The sequence below is a fragment of the Molothrus ater genome, chromosome 16 (genome assembly GCF_012460135.2).
Source record: "Molothrus ater isolate BHLD 08-10-18 breed brown headed cowbird chromosome 16, BPBGC_Mater_1.1, whole genome shotgun sequence".
NCBI lineage: Eukaryota > Metazoa > Chordata > Aves > Passeriformes > Icteridae > Molothrus > Molothrus ater.
The window spans coordinates 14,119,935-14,142,547 of NC_050493.2; the positions used below are offsets into that span (position 1 = coordinate 14,119,935).

General features: G+C 47.1%; 1 protein-coding gene across 5 annotated transcripts in view; it reads right to left on the reverse strand.

The window, feature by feature from the left end:
* The window catches only part of CREBBP (CREB binding protein), a 97,772-nt gene extending 81,644 nt beyond the window's left edge, over window positions 1-16,128 (reverse strand). For 2 of the 5 annotated variants that reach the window (XM_036392532.2, XM_036392531.2), the window contains exons 1-2: window positions 15,447-16,128; window positions 1,353-2,065 (exon numbers count right to left, since the gene is read on the reverse strand). In XM_036392532.2, the coding sequence (XP_036248425.1) occupies window positions 1,353-2,065; window positions 15,447-15,531 (798 nt within the window). In that variant the 5' untranslated portion in view covers window positions 15,532-16,128. The remainder of the gene's footprint in view (window positions 1-1,352; window positions 2,066-15,446) is intronic. The other 3 variants (XM_036392534.2, XM_036392530.2, XM_036392533.2) reach the window with 2 other exon arrangements.
* Window positions 16,129-22,613: the final 6,485 nt, after the last annotated feature.

Sequence of the window (22,613 nt, forward strand, 5' to 3'; positions counted from 1 at the left end):
CTCACACAGACTCTGTCAGCAAGTCCTTTGCTTTGGGCTAATTCTACTTCAGTTGGTTCACATAAAACACAGTAGAGACTAAGAAAAATCTGCTCCCAAGAACTTAGGTATCTGTAAATTCACAGAAATAAGCCAGATAAAGAGAATTCCTCACTCTTCCCACAAATTTCAAAGGAAAACAAAAGAAAGATAAGCTGACTCTCTTTCAGTGCAGACCAATCAGCTTCCACACAACAAAGTTAGCTGTCTCCAAAACAGTTATGTCAACTTTCAGATGCTCTGACCTTCACTCATAACACAAGTATCTCTTCCTTAAGCAGAAGCATCTCTTCAATGCAGAGAGAATGCTTTTTATGGGTTTTATTTAAAAAAACCCCTAAAATTAACTATACAGACTCCAAAGTGATGTGAGCACCTCTTCAGAGTACAGGACACACACTTTCATGTCAGCCAATGCAATTTTTTTCCACAATACTAACACATCAATGAATTAACATTTACATGCTAATAAACTACAGTGACAACAGCTACTGATGTATGAATAGATAAAATATCAGAGACAAAAACTGACCTTTTTTCTACATATCAGAATATGGCTGGTTTGCCATCAAAATTTCGTGAAGCAACTATACCAAAACAATCCAAACAAGAGATAAGGCACAGGGCAGGAGGAGCAGCAGTCAAAACACTGCTCTAAGCTCACACCTGGGAAACAAAGAACTAAAAAGCAGTAACTGTATCAAACAGGGAGCCAGAGCAGTGCCCCATGACAGAAGCAGATACTTCCAGGTATATATTCCCTGCTCTGACCCACAAGGGCCATCAAATTAGGCTCTTGCCCTCCCCTTGCACAGTTTGCATTAGCTTGGCAATCTACATGAAATTTGACGTTTCCAGATCAGTTCCTCCATATTTAAAAACCATTTGCTGCACGGCTGCTGACAGAGGTCCTTGACAAAAGGAGCAGTTGCTACACCTCTCCCTTCAACCTCCAAGTGTTCACATTGCTTTAGAAGATGGTGTTGTCTGGCAGCTAAATTGAGATCCTGCAGGATCCTTCCTTTCTGCAGGATTATGCTACTCTTTTCTAATTCACTCTGCTAAGATACTTTCCAACTTTTAGCTTCGAGGATGTCTTTTTCAACAAGTGCTTTCATTTTTGCTTACATGAGAAGAACTGCTTCAATTATCTCCTTTTCACAATATCACTGGGGACTGAAATGGGGAACTACACACTCAAGAAAGCACATCCTTTAGTTCTGTCCCAGAAAAGGATCTACTGTGCTTCCTAAACACCTGTATGGAGAAAAGCAAGTGCAATAAATAGAATACAGTAAATGGCATGTACATACTTTAGTAATTGCTCCTGTCTGTGCTGTGTTCAGCCCGGTGTGCCCAGCCATCTGTGGAGATACTTGGGTTAAAGTCTCTGCCAGCACACTGCCTGCATTCCCCTGCATGGCAGGGGCAGAATATTGCATTCCTGCTCCCCTTCCTCTTCCAGCTGCCCCAAGAGATCCATTCATTACCTGCCCTTGTCCTTGCTGAGGCTGATTCATTAAACTGTGACCAGAATTACTGTTGAGAAGGCTCTGGTGTGTCTGACTGAAATTAGTATTCATACATATCCCAGGTCCAGTCTGTGATGTCGCAGGGCTGCTCGTCACCATTCCCACTTGTTTTTGTGCTTGAGAGTTCAGAGTTTGGGATGCAGGTGTGGTAGGTCCAGAGGTGCTGGCTGCTTGTTTGGCCAGGCCAGGAGCAGAGGAGTCCCCTGGGTTCAGCGGGCTCTTGCCCATGGCGCCCAGGCTGCCGATGCTGGCGCTGTTTGGCTGCCCCTGCACCTGAGCAGCCACTCCCTGCTGCACGGGGCTGCTCGAGTTCACATTGCCAATTCCTGGGTTCAAGGAAGAGCCGCTGCTGCCCCTCAGAAGTTCAGAAAGTTGTTTGTGTTTGGAAGCCGCATCTGGAACGAGGTTCCCACTGCTATTTAAAAGGCCCAACTCGCCATTGGGGATCAGCTCATCGGGAAGATCATTTTCCAAGTCAAACAAGGATCCAAAATCTACAAGTTAAAACAGAAACATGGGTGAGAAAACATGACAAACGAGTAGCTAAAATATTTCTCTTTGCTACTTTGTACCAGCGTTAACAAGGACAGGCATTCAGGATGTCTTTACCCAGGACTAAGAAGTGAGGGAGGGTCCCTTTCAGAGCACAGCCATCACACACTGTGCACACACAGCCACACAGGGCACAGCACTGGCCAATAAATAGGTTTTCCGGCAAGAATTTTGACAAAACGAAGCTTAAGAAAACTAAGGTTGCATGAATACAATGATCTGATCTAATGCTTAGATTTCCCTTGTTTTGGCTAAAAGATGAAGGCAGAAATAACAACAGATTTTTTTCCTATTGATTTATGCTCCCAAAAGAGCAATTACATCACCTTTTCCAACCTCCTCTGTAATCCCAAGCCACCGCATTTCACCCAGCAATTCTACCCTGTCATTTATGTGTGCACATGGCCAAAGAACATCTTCCAGCACTGCTTCAGAACTTCACCAAAGAACAACAATGATTTCCTCAGCAGTTTGATCCCAGTCTCACATATGAAGACGTTTCAGATCAGCTTCTAGTCCTTGATTTGTACCATGATCTGCTACCTCAGAAGATCCCGAAAAGGACTCAGCATTTTCTCCTTGTAATGCCTCTTGAATCGAGTCACTGCTCGATTCCTGAACAGCTCAAATAATTCAAATTGCTCTGTAAGTGCCCAGTCATCATTTATCATGCCCAATATTGACAGAGGTAATCCACACACTCTCCAGATGAGCAAAATAAATCAATCAAATCTTCATTAAGCCACTTGAAGGAACAGCTCTGCCTGGCTGCCACATCCAGACTAATAAAAAAGTGGTGGGGCTTCTTTTATTTTCCTTTAAAGGACCAACTCAGGTTCACTCAAATATTTTATTGCACATCATAAGCAGCATCTGTATAACAAGGTTATTTGAGTATGTAACTAAAAAATAGAATGTTAGTTCACTGTATATAGGTACTCCCATGTGAAAATAAAAGTTACATATTTGAAGACATAAGGACAGGCACATATTTATAAACATCTAAGCAGACCAGCCTCAATACACCAGAGTAGCTGTTCAAACACACAACACATCTTGGAAGAGTTTTCCAATCCAAGGATGTGAACTAAAACAATCACTTCTCACTGTAACATAAATGAGTGAAAACATTATTTTGCCCCCCAAGCCAGCCCTGAGAAACCCCAGTCCTTCACACTGAGCAACAAACCACATTTTTTCCAGGTTAGAGCGAAGAAGAGTTCTTTACTTAAGAAGGATATTCCAAAGGCTTCATTGTTTTAAAGTTTAATTCGCTCTTCAACCACAAAAAAGTTGGTGCAAGATGCAGGCTGCAAAAATTATGTAAGATGGTACATTGAAAAGAAACAACAAACCTCAAGCAACACAAACTATCACAAAGCACAGATACATCACCAAGCCATCTCAGTACATTTTAATAGTGTAGTGATAGCTTTTATCAGCATGTGCATTTCCAATTCAACCTAACTGAAGAAAAATTAATAAAAATGGTCAGATTAGCAATGCCTAGTGAGTTACACAAACAGGCACAGTAAACAAAGACAAAACCATGAAATTCTGGCTGTTTTGAGGTGCTCTAAGCTCCATGTCCTTCAGGGGCCCACACTGCCATCATCACCTACTGGAGTTAATCCAGGATTGCACGATGTCGCTTGTGACAAGTACACCCTGCTCAGAACAGAGCCCCTGCTCCCTTCCAAGCAGGCAAGGAACAAACTAACATTCATTCAGCAAGATTCATGAAAGTATTTTTAATTTCTCTTCCTTGCTGCCTTTCATTTCAGGTCTTTAGTTCATCTTTCCTGGCGTACCTTCGATTCCACGATCGCTTCATCTCTCCTCCACTTCCCACACAACACCTGACACTGACCAGGCTGCAGTCTGCCACTTCATAGACATTTTAGTTCTACTTTCCCTCTTCCACTCTCCCAAATTTCCCTATTTAAGCTGGGAATGCTGGGAGGGGCTCTGAGAGGCTCTGCCACAGGAGCCCAACCAAATCCATCTGCTTGAGCATCACCAAGGGTGGCACATGGGGCCAGGGCTGAGGCTTTGCCTCTCTTCAACTGCTCTCATCACCCCAGCCCCCCAAATTCAAGGTTTCATTCACACAACTTCTGTAAATCCCATACAAAGGTGTTCTTCCAAGCTTCTGCATCAAAATTGTTAATATTCCATGGACCATGGATGTGTGGGTGTGGGGATAGGGGCAGAGAAGAAGAGACAAAATGTCAAGGGGGAAGATGTTGCTGTGGCTTAAAGAGTAGTTTTTTCCAGCTGTATTTCAAAATGGGATGCTGGAGTATAAATGCTCAATTTGTTTTTTTTGCTTGGCTGGCTGGACTCTCTCAGTCTTGCCAGAGCCAAGAACTGGAAATGTTTTTGCAGTTTACAAAAAAGAGTGAAGAAAGCATTTGGGAATATTGCCACTTAAAACCTGAAATAATCTACCACTCCTAAGCTCCTGTAAGAAGGCTGTACATTTAGGTTAGACATGGAAAATGTACTGCTCTGCCAGCAGGAAAATAAAAAGCAGGTAAACAACTTAACACAATGGTCCTGTAAAAATTCACCAAGAATTCAATTGTTCATGCAATGATTAATCATCTTCTTTTATATTTCATCAGAGTCATGCACATTAAAAACAGCAACACAAGGCACATTTTACAATGGTTATAAAATACAACAGAAAACAAAAATCTACTTGAGCATGTCTGCAACAAATCCATAAAGATAAGAGATTGTCTTGGCAGTTATAAAAAGAATAAGTATATTTACACACATATAAAAATCTGCCATAATAAGAACATGGCCCATTTCTACTGACAGAGAAATGAAAAGCAACTGCAGTGCCTCCATCCTCACAAGAAGAACAGAATTGATCCCATTCTCAATGCTTCAACTGTTTCTCAAAGGCTAAAAACCAAAAAAAACCCAAGGGATGCCTTTGCCTTTCCATGCAGTTACCTGAAGCAATGGTCAGGGAACACCTTTGCTGAGAAGTCTCACCAAGCTTTAAGCTCCATCCTCAAAGCTGCCACGCACCCAGCACACAGCAGAGCAGGAAAAGTGGTCTGGATTCTAAAGGAGAACAGAATCCTACACCCAACAGGCACATACCTCTAACTCAGGGCTCCTGCAGCAGCAGAGCTGACTAAGGCTGTGCAGATTCACCTCCTTGTGTCTTGTCTCTAACACAGCACCTCTGATCCTCAACCTGATACCTTTCAGTACCTCTGTCACATAAACCCCAATGTCCTCTCAACAGCAGAGCACCAAAAAAGCAGAGATTATGTTTTCTGGAAGGCATGGAAAAGCACTAGGCAAGTACCACACCCCCACTCTTTCCAAAGGGCTCCTTCTCCAATCGGAGCATTCTGCCTTCCTCGAGCAGCTATTTTCACACATAGAAGATAACCACACTTGAGACAGTTTCTCTCCTAATTTCAGTCTTATGAGCTTAAATGTCACAGTTTTCTGCCTTCCTGGACAACACTTTCAGCAACCAGAATTAAAAAAAAAAACATGTTCTGTTTCCTTCTAGGCCTTCTCAGAAGAAAAAACCCAAAACTCTGCTGCATCCTGAAGGCAGAACATTCTCATCTGTACAACTGCTTGTGACTGTTACTGGGAGACTTTCCTAATATACATATTCAATCAATTAACTTGTTTCAATGTCACCATTTTTTCCCCTTTAGCTCAGCCCGGAGAGGTGACAAACATCCTAAGGTGTTTCATTATGTGTCTTATTATCTCAAATGTATCTCACAGCAAGCAGGAGGAGAACTATCAAATTCAGTTTCATTTTTTTACAGCATAATCTTTGCTTGAGACGTGACTGGGAGTTGTCCTGTCACAAACTGACTGTTCATGGCATGGAGCAGACACTCAAGTCCAGCACACAAGCAGTATTTTCACCAGGCCTTTCTTTCATGCCAACATAGCTGTTACATTTCAGTGAGCCCAATTTTGTTTTGTAAGGCTTCTTTCAATCACGCCAGACCCCAGCAGACAAAGCCTCAACAGTTCAGAGCTCCAGCCATTCCCTAAAATTCACTGTCAGGTAGCTCCCCTCAATAGCCACACTGTGTGGCACAGTCAGCAATTACCATGTCCATTCCAACTTCCTTTCCAGGTTTGAGGATTCTGGAATTTATTGTTTCACAAAAGACAATTATTGCATTTAATGTTTTAGAACAATTAACGTGTTCACAGAAAATCTAAAATTTCCAGCAAGGAAACTTCAGATTTGTGTCTTTCCCTAACAAGACATGGAAAGCTTGGGAACTGACATGCATCTGACCTTGACTTTCAGCAGAGCAGCATCACTTCTGAACACCATGTTTAACAACCAGGTTGAGAATGATGGTGATGAGGGACCTGGCTGGGTTAAGCAGACCCTGATGGCTGGGCGGAGGGTGATGAGAAGGAATAAGAGACCCAACATCGAGGATCTGGAAGAGTCTCAACAATTTATGGCTTGAATAATAAGAGGTTTGAATATTTAACTAAATTTCAACGTGCCTGATCATTTAAATCACTTGCACTTGGGATGAGAAAGGAATACAGTCTGGGTTGCTCATTCCTAAGTTACCAGACTGGTCAAAACTCAAATGTGTTGATATGAACATCACCTTTTGGAATCCTTGGGACTTACCTCTAGAAAACTCACTGGAATCATCATCACAGCTCTCTCTTGTTGACAGGCCCAAAGTCACTCAGGTTGGAAGGGACATCAGGTCTGACTGCAGCCAGCCCTCCACCTCCTCTCAAAGGGCACATGCTCCAGCCCCCAAACTCCTGAGCAGCCCTTCCCTGAACTCACTCCAGCTCCTCCATGACCTTCCCAGAGATGGAGAGGAGGCTGAACAATCTGTAATTGACTGTATTGTCTTTTAACCCTTTTTGAAAATGGGTTTAACACTTGCCTTTGCTTGCTTTCCTGTGGCTGGGATTTTAGAGACAGCTCCTAGTATCTTCCCCAGTCCATTCTGGTAAGGCTTCAGCAACTAAGTGACTTTTCAAAACTGAAGCTTGTTACACAAACTAATTATGAAACTATTGAAAAAAATCAGTTCTCTTCTAACCTCTACTGCAGTGCTATCTGTATTCCTGACTCAGCTCCTGACACCAGCTCCACCAGCAGACACACGAGCCAGGATGGGGAAAATGCACAAATCCACATCCTTTGTACCACCACCAAGGTGTGAGGACAACTACCAGCTGATACAGGAAAAGCCACCTGCTCTGTCCCTGTCCTCCTCCTCACCTCCATGAAAAGAGAGTAATATAAACTGAGATCCTTCCTTGGTCACACCAGCTCCAGCCCCTAGCCTTTCTTTCCATTTCCATGTTTTGTGTCACCTCAAGGTTCTCTCTGCTCTACTTGTCCAAGTTGTCTCCATCATCTCTCTTTTGCTGGGCTCATAGTGACAACACAACCTGTGTTAAAAATCTAGAAAAACCTGAGATACTGGTTTATTTCAGAAGTAATTGGTGGGTTTAGGGATTATTCTACCTTTTCATAAAAATAAATCACAAATTACTTGAATGTTTCCCTATCAATTACAAAGTAGTATATGAGAGCACGTTAAATGGCCCTTGCACCTGGCACTAAGGCTTATATGAAGAAGCAAATATTAAAAATGTCCAGAGAAGAAGCTAGTCTCTAATCTCTTCCCAGAGGCCAGAGGGGAATGAAACCAAGGTAACCCCAAAAGGTGTAGCAGAAGCAGCCCAACAAGAGTGCTCACTCTGGTCTGCTCTTAGAAACATCAGGTGGCAAATGATGGATTGCCTTTGCCTTCCTCTGCCCCTCTCCAAAACCACTCTTCCTCTTAATGGTTTCCCAAGGTATCTTCACCATTTTGACACAGGTGCCACGTGTGCTCTTGTGAATAAGACCAAATCCCACCCAGCAGCATCCACAAGAACACATGGCTACTGTCCCAGTGCACATGGCTGCCAGGCTACCCCTCTCACAGACCAGAAGGCTTCAGTACATTTATTTACCATAAGAAGAGAAACCCAGACAGAAGGAAGAGGAGGCAATCTGCCTATGGGCTGGGAGACACCACACTGGGAACATCAGCTTCTCATTCACAAGATCATCCTGATGAAGATTAAATACTTTAAGGTTCTTGCAGCACATTAACATTAACATTAACAGAAGTGAGACTGCCTTCTCATCCTATCACAAACACACACATCGTGCCTCTTGCCCAAATTTAACAGCTGACAGAACATTTAAGTTCTGAATGAGCCTTTTAAAAGGAATCATCTGAGATTCTGGTAATTAATAGTGGGCACTTGCTGAAGTCAGCATGGCATGCACAGTCTGTACCAAGTCGGTATCTGCTTGTGCCTGCCTTGAGCTGGCTCCTGTGCCACCCTCACTGCCCACCTGGAAAGGGAATTGGCACATAACACATTAGGACATGAATTATCTTGACAAACAAACTTTAGTTGTGACATTCCCTGGCCAGAGGCTTCTCAGTGACTATATTGCCAACAGAGGTGGTTCAGGTTGTGAAGTGTTCAGGCCCTCATGCTCCCCACCATGACTGACAGTGTCAGTGCTGAGAACTGGGCTCAGTTCTGGCTCAGGAGCTCCCTTCAGCTACACAAGTCCTTCTACGACAATTCCCACTTAACACAGCTTCTCCAACAGAACCACAGAACAGGCCTATTCTGGGAAGAGTGAAATATATAAATATCTACTTGAAGTAATATTATGAAACAAGGAAAAAAAACTAAGCAACATTACTATGAAACAGGCAAGTCTGGGGTCTCCTCTGTGATGTATAAAAGCTGCAAAAAGTACAAATTCCATTCTTTTTAATGTCACTTTTCCCTCCCTATTTCTGATACCAAATTTAAGGGAACTGTCTTCTGCTTAGCAACTCAAATTCAGCTGTGCAAGGACATACAACCCAAACCAAACCAAACATACAGAAGGAAGTAAGAGCAGACGAGCACTTGAAACTAACGATTTTTGTATATTTACGTTTAAAAAAGCTTCCAGCCGTAACTGACAATACCAAAAAACCCAACTCTCTCATGAATCTTTTACTTTAAAGCATTGATTTCAATGGGATGAGGCTGTTTTGAACCATTCTCATTAATACTTTCCTTTAGGGAATTTATGAACTTAGGAAAAAACTTCACAGCAATTCCAAACCAGACTCATACTCAGTACTTAACTCAAGCCACTTGGTAATTTCCCCATCTCTTCTCTCCATGAGATGATGACACTACACAAGAGATGACACACAAGTGATGTCACCAGCAACACCCACTAACCCAGCCACCCGTGGTGGCAAAGCTGGGCAGAGCAAGAGAGCAGCTCGTGCTCTCCTGGTGGCACACACACACACAGGGGCTGCAATGCAATGCCCTATTTTACCTCTCACTCTGCAGCAGAAGGGCTCCAGCTCTGATTTCTGTCTCTGCCAGGTCCAACTGCAGCAGGAAAATGACTTGTGCCCAGGAGATTGGGAGAAACAGTCACCCAGGGAAGAACAACTCCTTTTCCCAATGTTGTCTTCCCAAGGAAGCTTCCACAGCACTAAAGGTGACTGGCAGGGAAGCTGGGGATTATTTTACAGACTTACAGATGTATAAATAAAAATACATCCACACAAACTGCAAACCAAAGATACTGTATTTATCCAGTTATCATAAATAACATCCTTATTTCTCAGTGATGGCAAATAAGAAAGCAGGAAAGGAAGAGTGTGTTAAGAGATTTAGATTAAGAGTTATAATTATCACTGCTAATAGAAGTTGCAGTTTTCTTTTAATTCACACTTATGATTCTGCAAAATACTTAATAGTATTTGTTGAAGCATCTTTATTAAAGAGTTTTCCAAATAAACATTTTAGGTTCTCTCTGTATCTTAGACATCTGAGAAGACAGATGGAAAACATAACATATGTTAAAAGGAAGATTTACAAAGCAAAAATTCTTGAAAGTGTAAACCAAATTAGGGTGGAAGTGTCAGATTTCTAAGTTATCCCTCAATTTTTTTCACTGTATAAGAACAAACCTCAGAATTTTTCAAATTGTGTTTTTCAACTACCCTCTCCACTCTGGTTTCACATTAACCTGCAATATGTTGTCAATAGGGTGAGGGGTTTTTTTCATGTTCTTCTCCCTTAGCAGATAGCAACAGTAAGTAAAATATAATAAAGATAAACACTAAGAATATGTGGGGGGTTTTAATGTGAAGCTGCAGGTATAATAAAAAAGCACAGCATGTTGCTGTAAAAATAATTAATGGCACTGGACGATGACTCCAAGGAATGTCCAGCCAAAATAGAAAGTGAATAATCTGCAGTAGAAAACTGGGAATCATTTCACAAGCCACCAAGAGATCTCTGGAGTATAGCAAAGACACAGCCTCTATTCCTGCCTGCTGCTGGCAGGGCCTCTCCAGGAGCTCTGTGGCACAGCATTTTCTAGTTAACTTTAAGTCACTGGAGGGGGAATAAGTTTGAAGTCCCCAGCACATGTGCAATTATCAAAGTATGAATTTCAAAAAATAAAAGAATGGGCAAAATGGTAAGACTGTGGACTGTCACATATGACCAGGCTAGCAGATCATCTGCTCAACTTTTCATCCCCCACAGACATGAGTATCAAACTCCTTGGAAAGACTTGCAAAAGCCCACAAAAACTGAGAGAGTACACAATATCCTGCTATCAGAAGCACCCCTGGAACTGGTAAGAATTAGCTGTGCTAGACTCTATAAATGAGCCCATTTGTAATCTAAAAAATCTCCTGTCCCAGATCACAAATGCTGGCATCAAGTTATGCAGGTCAGTCACTTCAGGTGAAAAAAACCTAAGAGTTTGTATCAAACTTCTAGCTCAAAGTAAACACCTTGCTTGCCATCAGCCTTCCCCATCCATCACCCCCATGGTTCCATGACTCTTTAACAATATAACCATGAAGTATTCTACAAGAAACAATATAGCCATGAATATCCCGCCTCATTTTCCCATCCCTGATAGTTAGGGCACAAGTACCACAAAACAAAAAAACAAAAAGGACCTTCCCATGAATAATTACAACTATGCACATTCCTTCACCTACAGCTTTTCAGAAAATGAATTTCTTCCCTAAATTTTCTGCCTATAAATGAGAGTGTGTTCACTTAATGAAATTATCCTTTTCCTTGTTCCAGGGAGAGAATAAGGAAGTGAGTGTGTAACTGCGATTCTTATTGCCACAGCACACATGTGACACTCGAGTTTTGCAGGTACCACACAAAACAAGAGCAGATGGATTACACAGGCTTCCATGAGGCTTTCCAGCCACGCAGGAATGAACCCTTGAAAACATCCATACTAATGCTTTCACGTGCCCAAACAAAATCTGGGTTTAGATCACCGAGACGTCACTCCATCTGAAGTCTCTGCTAAGAATGTGAACACAAGCTTAGAAAACCTTGCTGTCTTTCCTTAAGCTACTTTGCTTTTGTCCACATCTTTTCAAACTAAAACCTAAATCCAGTGCAATACACCTATCTGGTTTTTGGCAGGAGAGCAGGATCAAATCAGGCTGCGCATCGACACGAACTCCCTCCTGTGAAGTTCTGTGGCTGGCTGGGAGTCAGCCAGAGATCTACTTATCTCAGCACGTAGGGAGGCACGTGCAGCAGGGCCAGCCTTTCCCCAGTGTAAAATCCAGGCCCTGGATGCCAACACACGGGCCAGGAAGAGAACGGGAGTTATCAGGGAGCTTGGCCCACAGCTTTTGCAGCAGCAGCAGCCACACGGCTTTATCTGTGCAGGATCAGAAGACACAGAGGAGAAAAGAAGTAAAAATCAACAAAAGCCCCTACACAAGGAAGTGTGAGGTGAAAACCTAGCTCTAATGGACTTTGGAAACTGCTCATCTCACCTTCTCCCCAATTTCACCTACTTTAGGAATTTGTTAACTCCTGATGCCGTCAGGGACACCCTCTGCTCTGGCCCAGATTACGCTGTGTTGTTTCTGGAACTGGTGCAGCACCACAGCAGCAGAAGCTGCAGGGAACACAATGAACGCAGACAGAAGCATGACTTTAGTGAAACTCAGGCCCTCATTGAGCCACCTGCAGAAGGGACCACAGTCCAGGGGCCCCTGAACACCTCCAGCTGTGCTGCTGCTCCATTCAGGCACATCTTTCCCAAACAGCCCGAGAGCAGCTCGAGAACGCCGCCAGGTCTGTGTACATTCTGCTGAAGGACCAATGCCAGCAAAGTACAAAACAATCACAACGCTCAGCACTGAAATAACACACTGCCATAAGCAAAGTTACTGTAATTCTACTTTTTGTAGGAGTCCCTTGTTTATTCTGCGGCGCTGGATGAGAACATCTCACAACCGCCACAGAGGAGACAAATGTTTAGGTATGAAAACGCCTGTGTACCCAATAAAGCAGTAATTACACAAAAGCACTACTCCTACCTGGCTAGACAAGGAAAAATCTTTCCCACGGACATTTTACCACAGCAGTCAGCTCGTTCAATACAGCACAGCAATGGCAAGCCAAGTTAACAGCCAGGAGTCTTAACCTTCCTTATTGATACAAAGAGCAGCAGGGCAACTGCGAAATGAGACTATCATGAAACTTAACGATGGTCACAGCACCCATTTCTGTTATCCTTTCATCTCTGCACCCTTCTGCAAGACCAGACACTGGATTTAGCTGCTTAGGTTTAACAGAAAAGGCCATATTTTCAGAAGGTAAACAGACCAATTTCAACGGCAGGCACAAACTTTGCCCCGGTAAGCTAAGGAGCTATTTTTATCAGAAAGATTAAAGGCAGCTAAAACTTACCCTGACAAAAGGAGTTGCTTAACATCACCGCATCAAAGCATCAAGAGAAATATAAACAAGGAGGAGAGCAGTTGCTTTCTGCCCAATGTTCAGGCCTGCCATCAGAGCCTCGGGTGTGAGCATTGGCAGGCTTGAGCCAAACTGCTCAGCCGGGCCCGACACGGCGGCTGTGAAAGCACGTCCTGCTCACAGCAGCCACAGCACCCACCCGTGTGGGGCCACCACTGCAATTACAATAATTCTGTTCAACTCAGGGCAAAATCCTCAGACCCATCTCCCCAGGCTCCCCCGATCACAAAGGCCACTTTCCAGGTTGCAACAGAACTTTTCCATTTAAGCCCCAGCACCAGGGAGCAGCCTGGTTTAGTTCCAGCAGCAGGCATTTGACAGCAATCACTACTCAAACTATTTGTATCGCCTGCCACAATGCACGGAAACCTTCAGCGATCCTTCAACGAGCAGCATTAACTGCTGGCAACAAACCTAGAAGTGCTTTTCCTAAAAACAACCCTCTCTTTTAAGTGCACAAACATTACCCACACCCTTGGCAGAGAGGTACTTTTGCCTATGGAACAGCAGGACGATGACAGAACTCCTTGGACACACTCGTCCAGAATAGAACTTGGGGTTTGCCATCCCAGTGCCCCCGGGCCCCCTGAGCCCTGCAGAACTTTCTGCAGATGCTGGAGTTCACACATCCAGCAGCACACAGAGCTCCCCGAGACACACGAGAACTTGCTGAACAGGACGTAATTAAGACTGAAGCATTCCAGAACAGCCCAAGTGAACTTCAAAAAAGAAAGAAGAAAGAAAAAAAAAAAAAAACCCAAACCAAGACACTGGCTACCAGGAGAGTCTAAAATGTCTCGCTGAAGAATTAAAGAACTATAAACTGTATTTGTCCTGAGTTACAAAGAGCATTTCGCAGCAACTTGTGTATCAGCCTTCCATATATTCCAGTGCTTCCACACCAGGGATTAACACGGTTCAATCACAAAACCTCACCTAGATATTCCCTGACAATTCTTACTCGATACTGTTTCTTTCTCGCTTGTTTCATTTATTTGCAGGCTGAGAAGAGAAGGTTTCCATAAAAAACCCCTAAAGGACCGAAGCATCTGTAAAGTGTTGCCAAATGCAGATTGAGCAAGACGAAAAAACCCACAGAATTTATCAGCTCAATTATAGTAATATTTTTTTTCAGTCTATGAAAACACAGCAGGCACAGCATGATTAACTTATCACTATCCCTTCCACAAGATTCATTAATCTCTGAAAGCAGAAATTCAAGTGCAACAGACTTCGCGTTCTTCTGAAACCACTCTTTCGGGGATTGAAACAGTCGGAACACCGGGAGAGGCCGGTGCAGGCACACATGCTCTTGTGCACACACGCGTGTATTTACAACGGGCACACACTGGCTGGAAACGAGACATTTTGATGTGTTTTATTATCTACGAACCCATCACAATGAAGAAAAAGGCAAGCCAGAGACACTACACGACACGGACAAGTCGCAGTGACTGCCAGGCTGCTGGGCATTTCGGCATGCGAGCAACCCCACAACTTCAATTATTATCGGCAACTCGTTTGGGGTTTAAAGGAAAAATGCTTGAAACAGTTTAAGCCAAATACCTTAAAACCTCGGTCACAGATTGCGAGGTAAAAAAAAGCACGAAGTATTAAGTGGAGGGTAGAATTAGATGGTCTTCAAGGTCCTTTCCAACCCAAATCATTCCACGACTAAGAAGCTATTAAGGAGTTTTTATTCCGTAGTGTGTCACACACAGGGGCACAGTGAAAATATAGGGCTATTAGCTGTGGGTAATCTGTGGGGTTTAAGGAGTAGACAGAAACCTCAACTACCCTTCCAAGAAGGCACCTTCAGCTTTAAGCTGAAGAGGGTAGATTTAGAATCTGTATCGGGGAGAAATTCCTTCCTTTGACGATAGCGAGGCCCTCGCACAGACGGCCGAGAGAAGCTGCGGCTGCCCCATGCCTGGAAGTGTCCAAGGCCAGGCTGGACGGAGCTTGGAGCACCCCGGGATAGTGGAAGGTGTCCCTACCATGGCAGAGATGGAACAAGACGGGCGTTAAGGTCCCTTCCAAGCCGAACCATTCCACGATTGTACAATAAGCAGGACGGTCGGTGCTTCCCATGCCTGGCCCTTCTCCTTCCCTACCCACACCCCACTCACCTGTCCACCCCCATCACCCAAACCGAGGCACTAAAAACCAGATGATGGAGGAAAAGAAGGGAAACCCAACTCAAAAAACGTCTCTTTCCGACCGCTATTTATAGCCGGGACGGTACTTGGCGTACGGGTCCCGCCCGGTAACTTCGACTGCAGGAGGCCCAACCCACCCCCGCCAGGAACCGCGGCAGGGCGGGCGGGCCCCCGGGCCCCCCCCTCCGGCGGGGCGGTAGGGGCGGGGGGGTGTGGGGGGGAGAACCGCCGTGGAGCCCCACCCGAGCCACCCCCGCGGCCTTACCTGTGCTATCGCTGGCGGAGAAGCCCGGCGAGTTGAGCTTGGCTCGCTTGGGGTTGGGCGGCCCGTCGAGTAAGTTCTCCGCCATGGTGGCCGGAGCGGCGGAGCCGGTGATCGTTGTCGGGGGGTGCTCGGGGGGGGCCGAGCTCGCTGTCCCCGCTCCTCCGCCGCACGGGAACCCAACAGCGCCGCTCAGTGCCCGGCCGGCCGCCCCCGCTCCCCCATGCCGGGCCGCCGCAGGCCGCAGGGAGGAGGGCTCGGGGCGGGGAGCGAAGGGCCCAGCGCCCCCTCCCTGCCGGCCGCGCTCCTCCCGGGCGCTCCCCCCGCCGCGGTGCCCGGATGGCGGCTCAGGCCGTCACTCGGGGCGCATTCCGCCCCCCCACACGCTCCCCTCGCCTCGCCCCGTCCCCTCCCCTCCGCGGCGGCGGCTTCGCCCCGGCCCCCGCCCGCCGCCCGCCCGCGGCCGAGGTAGGGGAGGGAGGAGGGGGGGCGGAGGAGAAGAGAAGGGAGCGGGGGGGGGGGGGGGGGGGGGGGGGCAAAAATTAAAAAAAAGGAAAAAAAATCACCAAAAAGCGGAAAAACGCGCCGACCCCCCAAAAACGCCCCAAAACAATGAGCGCGGCGCGGCGGCGGCGGCGGCTCCCGGTGGCGGCGGCGGCGGTCGGTTGGCTCCGGGCGGCTGCGCCCCGCTGGCTCGAGCCCCCTGTGCGCGTCGGCGGCGCTCGGCGCGGCTGCCCCGTGCGGCGGCGGGGCGGCCCCGCTGCCCCGGCCCGGCCCGGCCCGGCCCGCTCCGCCCGCGCCGCGCTCCGGCTCCGCGACAAGATGGCGGCTGTTGATTCCTCAATTAAAAAAAAAAGTTTTTTTTTCTCTTCTCTTTTCCAGAGCCCTCGGGGGCGGGGCGGGGGCGGGGCCTGCGCGCTGCGTCACCGCGCTCGCGGTACGGCCCCGCCCTGCCGGAAAGGCGCGCGCGGCGCCGGAAGCGCTCGGCGCCGTCCTCAGTTGCTCCGCTGAGGGGCTCGGGGACGGCAGGAGGGGGGTGGGGATCAGGCGGCGACCCCGCCACACACACCGTGCCTGGAGTGCCGTGTGCTCGCTCTCCCCCACTGCCTCGGTCTGCCCTGTTTGCTTCAGTCGGGGCTCCCCCCGCAGCACCCCCTCACAGCGTCCCCTCTCCGTCTGCCCTCAGGTGCCTCCTCCCGGTGCCCCCTCGTAGTCTCCCTTCAGAGTACATTTCTCCCCCCTCCCCCCCCCCACAAGTCCTCGCCTCGGTCTTTGCTGCTGTCGGGGCTCCCCCTCAGGACCCCAGAGCTGCCCCCTCACAGTGTTCCGACTCCCCTCAGGTGTCTGTTCCCCCCTCACAGCGTCCCCCGCAGTCTCCCCTCAGTCCCAGCAGAGCTGTCTCAGTGCTCTCCCCACAGTCCCTCTTTCTGCTCAGTCCCCTTGTAGTGACCTCCACAATCTCCCCTCGCAGTCCCACCATGGGCGGCTCATTGGCCCTTCAGATTCTCCCCTCAGTCCCTCAGAGCCCTCGCTTCAGTCGTTCGCCAGTCTCCCCCCACAGGCTCCTCTCTGACTCCCCTCAGATGTTGCAGTGCCCCCTCCACATCTCCCCACAATGCCCCCTTCCCCTCTCAGTCCTTTTAGAGTCATCCCCTTTCAGTCCCACCACAGATGGCTCAATGCCCCCTCACGGTCTTTCCTCCCCTCATGCTCCTCAGAGCCCCCACCCCAGTCTCTCCTCTCAATCCCACCATGGATGGATGTCCCGTCTCAGTCTCTCCCTGAGCCGTCCTCAGTTTTCCCTCACAGTTACATTTCCAGTCTGCCTTCTCAGTCTCATCGTGGATGTCCCCTCTCAGTGCCCCCTTCACAGCCATCCCCCTCACAGTCTTCCTTCTCAGTTCCCCCTCAGTCACCTCTCAACTTCCCACAGAGATGATCTCTCTCAATGTCTCCCTCAGAGTGTCCCCTCTCTGTTTTTTCCTCTCAGTCACCCCCTCTCAATCCCACTGTGGACATTCCCTCTCAATGTCCCCCTCACAACATCCCCTCCCAAGCTCCCTCTCAGTGCCCCCATTTTCCCCCATGCCCTCAGAGCAGCCACACATGAAGGCAAGTGTCCCATCAGAGCTGACCCACTCTCAGGCACCAGCATCAAACCCAGTCTCACTTTACAAACACCTTCTGCTCTGTCTAGACAGACTTCCCCAGCCCAAAACAGGTTTAGAAGACTGGAGCTCATGTAGTTCCATGGATTTCCATACTGGTTCCCAACCTGAGAATCAGGTCCTATAAGCCCCAGTGACGTGTGTGGCAGCAGAGCTCCTTGTACCCAAACTGGTTGCTTGGGGCTGTTTTCATCACCTTCATGTTGGAATGTCCTCCAAGGGCAGCCACAACGGGAGGAGAGGCTGAAGAAGATCTGGACACAAGTCTGAGGATGTGTTGATGAGCTCCATAAGCTGAGATGGATTCAACAGCAATAATTTATTGGTTTAAAAGAGATCTATAATGACAGATTCCTTTGCAAAGAGTAAGTCTGCCTTTTGTTTACTGCAAAACTCGAATTCATTACATTTACATGAATTTCATTACATTTACTTGCAAATTCTGTATTTATTTACATGGTGCCTGTCCTTGCTGAGGTCTGGCTGTAATCACGTGGAGGTCTCTGTCAGGCCTCTGCTTCTATCACTGTATTACTGATTAGTTACACAAGTAAGAGCTCTCTGGTTGTGCCTGCTTTAATTTCCTTCCAGAGCAGTGAGTTCCCATCCGTTTCAGGATGTCTCAGTGTGGGACAGGTTCTCACAGTGCCTCTAGATGTAAAAGCAGCAGCTCTTAAAAAAAAAAAAAAAAAAAAAGCATTTTACTGTGATAGAAAGCATTTATTCCAGTTTAGGTTGAAGGAAAATGTGTTGCTGTTGGAGGTGAGGGGTGGGAGTCAGGTCAGACTCTAAGGCACAGCTGAGGACAGCAGTGTCTTTGGCTCCTGCTTGAACTTTTTAAGAAGTTTGGTTGGTGTATTTTGAACTGCATCTTGGATCACAATTTGTGCTTGCTTTGGTCATTACAGCCTGGGCAACCTGAGCTAGTGGAAGGTGTCCCTGCCCAGGGCAGGGAGGTGGAATGAGCTGGTGTTTAAAGTCCCTCAAACCCAAACGAGTCTGTGCTTCCACAATTACATCACTTTGGATATGGCTGACACCAGGAGTCCTCCATAGCACTTTGCTCCCCTCATGACCCCTTCCCTGGTGCTGCACTAACTCTGCAGCTCTGGGATAAAGTCAGGATGGAGATTTACCACCAGGGACAGATCCTGAGCAGTCCCACAGCTGCTGCCCCTCTCCAGAGGATGTTCATGGTGCCTGGTGCTGGACAACACACCCAAGTTACACCAGTAGTGCAGCCCTGAGCACACAGGCACTGAGGCAGGGGCCCTGAGAGCCCCAGTGCTGTGCCAGGAGCTGCTGTGTCAGTGCCTCTGAGGGAAATGCCACGTACCCACAGCTGGGAGAAAAGCAGAGGATGAATGGAGGCCATGATTGGCTGGGACAGCTCCTCTCCTTTACAGCAAGTGCCAGGCTTGCCATAGCAGTGAAGTCAGAGCGGGGCTGCGAGTCCCAGGAGCAGAGTGGGAGGGAAAGGAGGTGCTTTGGAGGGAGGGAATCCTTTACCCCAGGCAGTAGGGCAGAGGAGAGGATCCTATTGTCACTGTGTCCTGCAGCTTCTCCGTGCTGCAATGTCCCCTTAGGATGGCCCCAGCTGCCCCTCCATGGGATCAGAACAGCACTGGGTTAATGGCAGGAGGGAGAAGAAGACCTTGGCTGGTATCCAGTGCCCCTTGGAAAGAGGGCTATGATTAAATACCCTGAAGGCCTAGGAGCAGCCTGGGTACCACAGCCCTTTGGTGTCAGTATTGCAAGACTTGGATGGCCTCACCCAGTAGTAATGCCAAACATGGAACAAGCTCAAACAGAGTAGGAGGATTTAATCAAGAGAAACCCTTTGAAAGACATTATATATAAAATACACCAATATTCCCAGTCTGGACCCCAGTGCATGGCTCCCTGCTCCCCTGCTGATGGGTAAGCTCTTGAGAGGATTCCTGAGACCTTAGTTCGTGGTGTTTAGGAGGGAGGGTGAAGCAGGTGCTTAATGGATAACTCCTTTATTCAGGGAGAAGTTCCAATAGAAATTGCATAATAAAATCTGCACTGCTGCAGCCATTGCCAGACTTCCTGTCTCCAGAACTAAGCTGCTTAAAGACACAGTTCCTGAGATCCTACCTTCCTTCCCCACCCAAAACATGGAAGTATCATTTCTATAGCTTGTGACCTCAAAACCTTACAGCCAAACAATCAGCAGTGTTTGAATAACTTCTGAGGAGCTCTGCCCTGTAACTTGTAGTCACTGGGGCACCATCAGAGGAGTTCTCATTGGGAATGGGAGTCTGTTTTTCCTGGTAATGTTATGTCCCAGCACCTGGTGGCCTTACCATCCCCATGTGCTGCCAAAGCTGTTCCAGGATAGAAGCAAAGCCCAGAGCCTGTTGTCTCCTCTCCTCCTGGCTGCTGCAGAAGGTGCTGCCTATTCTTTCTCCAGGCACATCTGGTTACACACACCCTGCACTCATGGGATTGTGGAGCAATTTTATGTGAAATCGCTGTTGTTTCTGGCTTCTGATTTTCATTGTGTGTGTGAATTCCGTGGTGTTCAGGAAGTGGTGGTAACCCAGGGACCGCAATCACAGCACTGCTCTGTGTTCAGCTGTGTGTCTGTGAACTTCTGCAAACCCTTGGCTCCTGGGGCTGCAGAGATTGACACACATCCTAAAGGGTCTCCTTGCTTCGTTTCATGCAGAAAGAGTATTTGCAGGTGGCTAAACATGTTCTGTGGGTGATACCCCACAAGCACCAATTCTGCTCTCCTTTTCATTTATTCATTAATGTAAAGCCATTTCCTACCTACTTGTTGAATAGAGTCTCGTGGGGACTGGATGCACACTTGGACTTTTCAGCAAATTGCTCACAATCCTGCCCATCATCTGTCAGGACCATCTAACTCTGATGTGGAGAAATCCCCCAAGTAATGGCTAAGGCTATCTCACCAGAGCGAGAGTAGCAGTTCAGGAAAAACAGTCTTCTGTCATCAGCATAATTGAATCTGTCACTCTGAGGGGTCCTTCTTTCTAAAGTCCCAAATGTGAAGCCTTTTTGCTGAAGTTGCCTGTAACTTTGCCATGCCTGACAAACTATTAAGAGAAATCTGTGTAAACCTTTGTGCTCTCACTCAGGTTTGTTGCTCAGCGAATCTCAGACTTTGTCTGAGAGACAACAGTCCACTTGCTTTATTTTTAAAGTAAACTGCTACCAAAAAATGCCTGTCTTTGGGCTGTGCTACATTATGGTTTCTCATCTCTCTGACACCAGTTTGCAACCTGCCCCACAGTCAGTTTGAAAATAATATTTCTACCCATAAAATAGTAATCTAGTTAATCTGGGCAAATTTCACATCTGCCAGCTCCCTTTTAGCAGTGGCAATTAGTGGTTTCTGGGTGGTTTCAGCCAACATGGCCAAAAAAAAAGACACAGAACATTTTTCTGCTGCAGATTATGGTGAAGGTCCCTTCCCTGAGCACAGAGAAAGGCAGGATGCTACAGATACACTCTGGCCATTTGAGATGGGAAGATTGGGAAGATTTCAGTGTTTCCCACCTCCCTGCCTTGTCCCCTGGTTAAAGATGTGGCCTTTCCATTGCACCATCAGTAGGAGAGGGCATTCACAAGCTCTTCAGGTGCTGCCACTCGCAGCTTGGCACGAACTGAATCCCAGATGCTCAGTCTGAGCTTGGGTGCTGAGCTGTGAGCTCAGGAGTGAGCACTGCTCACACTCCCTCTGCCAAATGCACTCAGGCTCCACCTCTTGCCTGAACCCATGTCTTGGAGCAAGATCTCATCCTTCCCACCAGGGCTGGTGCTTCCCTCCATTCATTCTGCCCCCTCCATGCAGTTCAGAGCAGTGGCCTCTCAGCATCTTCAGACCTGAGGGATTGGGTCATTCCTCATTCCTTGAAAGGTGTCTCCAGATTCCTCCCATGTCATTTCTGTCCTCTGCTCATTCCATGATGGCATCACAGAGACAAGGTCTTCCAGTAGCTACAGGGAACTGGAAGGAAGGATGGGACAAGATTATTTACAAGAGCATGTAGTGACAGGACAAGGGGGAATGGGTTCACATTGAGAGTAGGTTTAGCTTAGATATTAGGAAAACGTTCTTCCCTAGGAGGGTGGGGAGGCCTTGACACAAGGTGCTCAGAGAAGCTGTGGCTGCTCCTGAATCCCTGGAGGTGTCCAAGGCCCAGCTGGATGGGGCTTGGAGCAGCCTGGTCTGGTGGAAGGTGTCCCTGCCCATGGCAGAGAGGTTGAACAAAATAGAGTTTAAGGTCCTTTCCAAACAACATTATCCTTGTTGTAATCAAGTGCTCAGCACTTTTGACCACACTAAGCATTGCTCCTTTCAATTCAATGCCATCCAAGCATTTATTAACCTACTTGGACACACTGCATATGTCTTTTGTGGAAGTAATTCATTACTATAAATCTCATAGTTCTTTTTTTTTCTGTCTCTACATATAGCTTGCTTTTTTTTTTTTTTTCCTAATCAGTAGCAATGCTCACAGCAATGCAGTGACTTCAGGTTAAGTGTCTGGGATCACATTTGGAAATGCCCTCCTTGTATTCGGGCTGACAGTCCTGATTTTTTGCTGCAGCAAAATCTGGTGTTCCCAAGAAAACCCTGGCCAAGCTCACAGTCTCACCACCATCCTGACAGTCACTCATGTGCAAAACTCTGCTGAGCCACTGTCAAGCCAGGCCATGGGGACACTGGTGGCATTTTTCCCTGCTCTGCCCTTGTCCTGGTTGGTGGAGGCAGCCACAGCAGTGTGGCTCTGCAATTCCTCCTGCTCCATTCAGCCTTGCCTGTCCCTCTGCCTCTTCTCTTCTTGCTATCAGTCACAGCTTTAGTGCAAGACTTGCTTATCTCAAGGAGCTTCATTCCTGGGAAACTCTCTGTACCTTCTCAGGGTTAATCCTGGCTCCCACACTAGCTTTTAAGCTTTTTTGCTGTGGATTCAACTCATCACAACTCTTGAAAAACTTTCTTTTT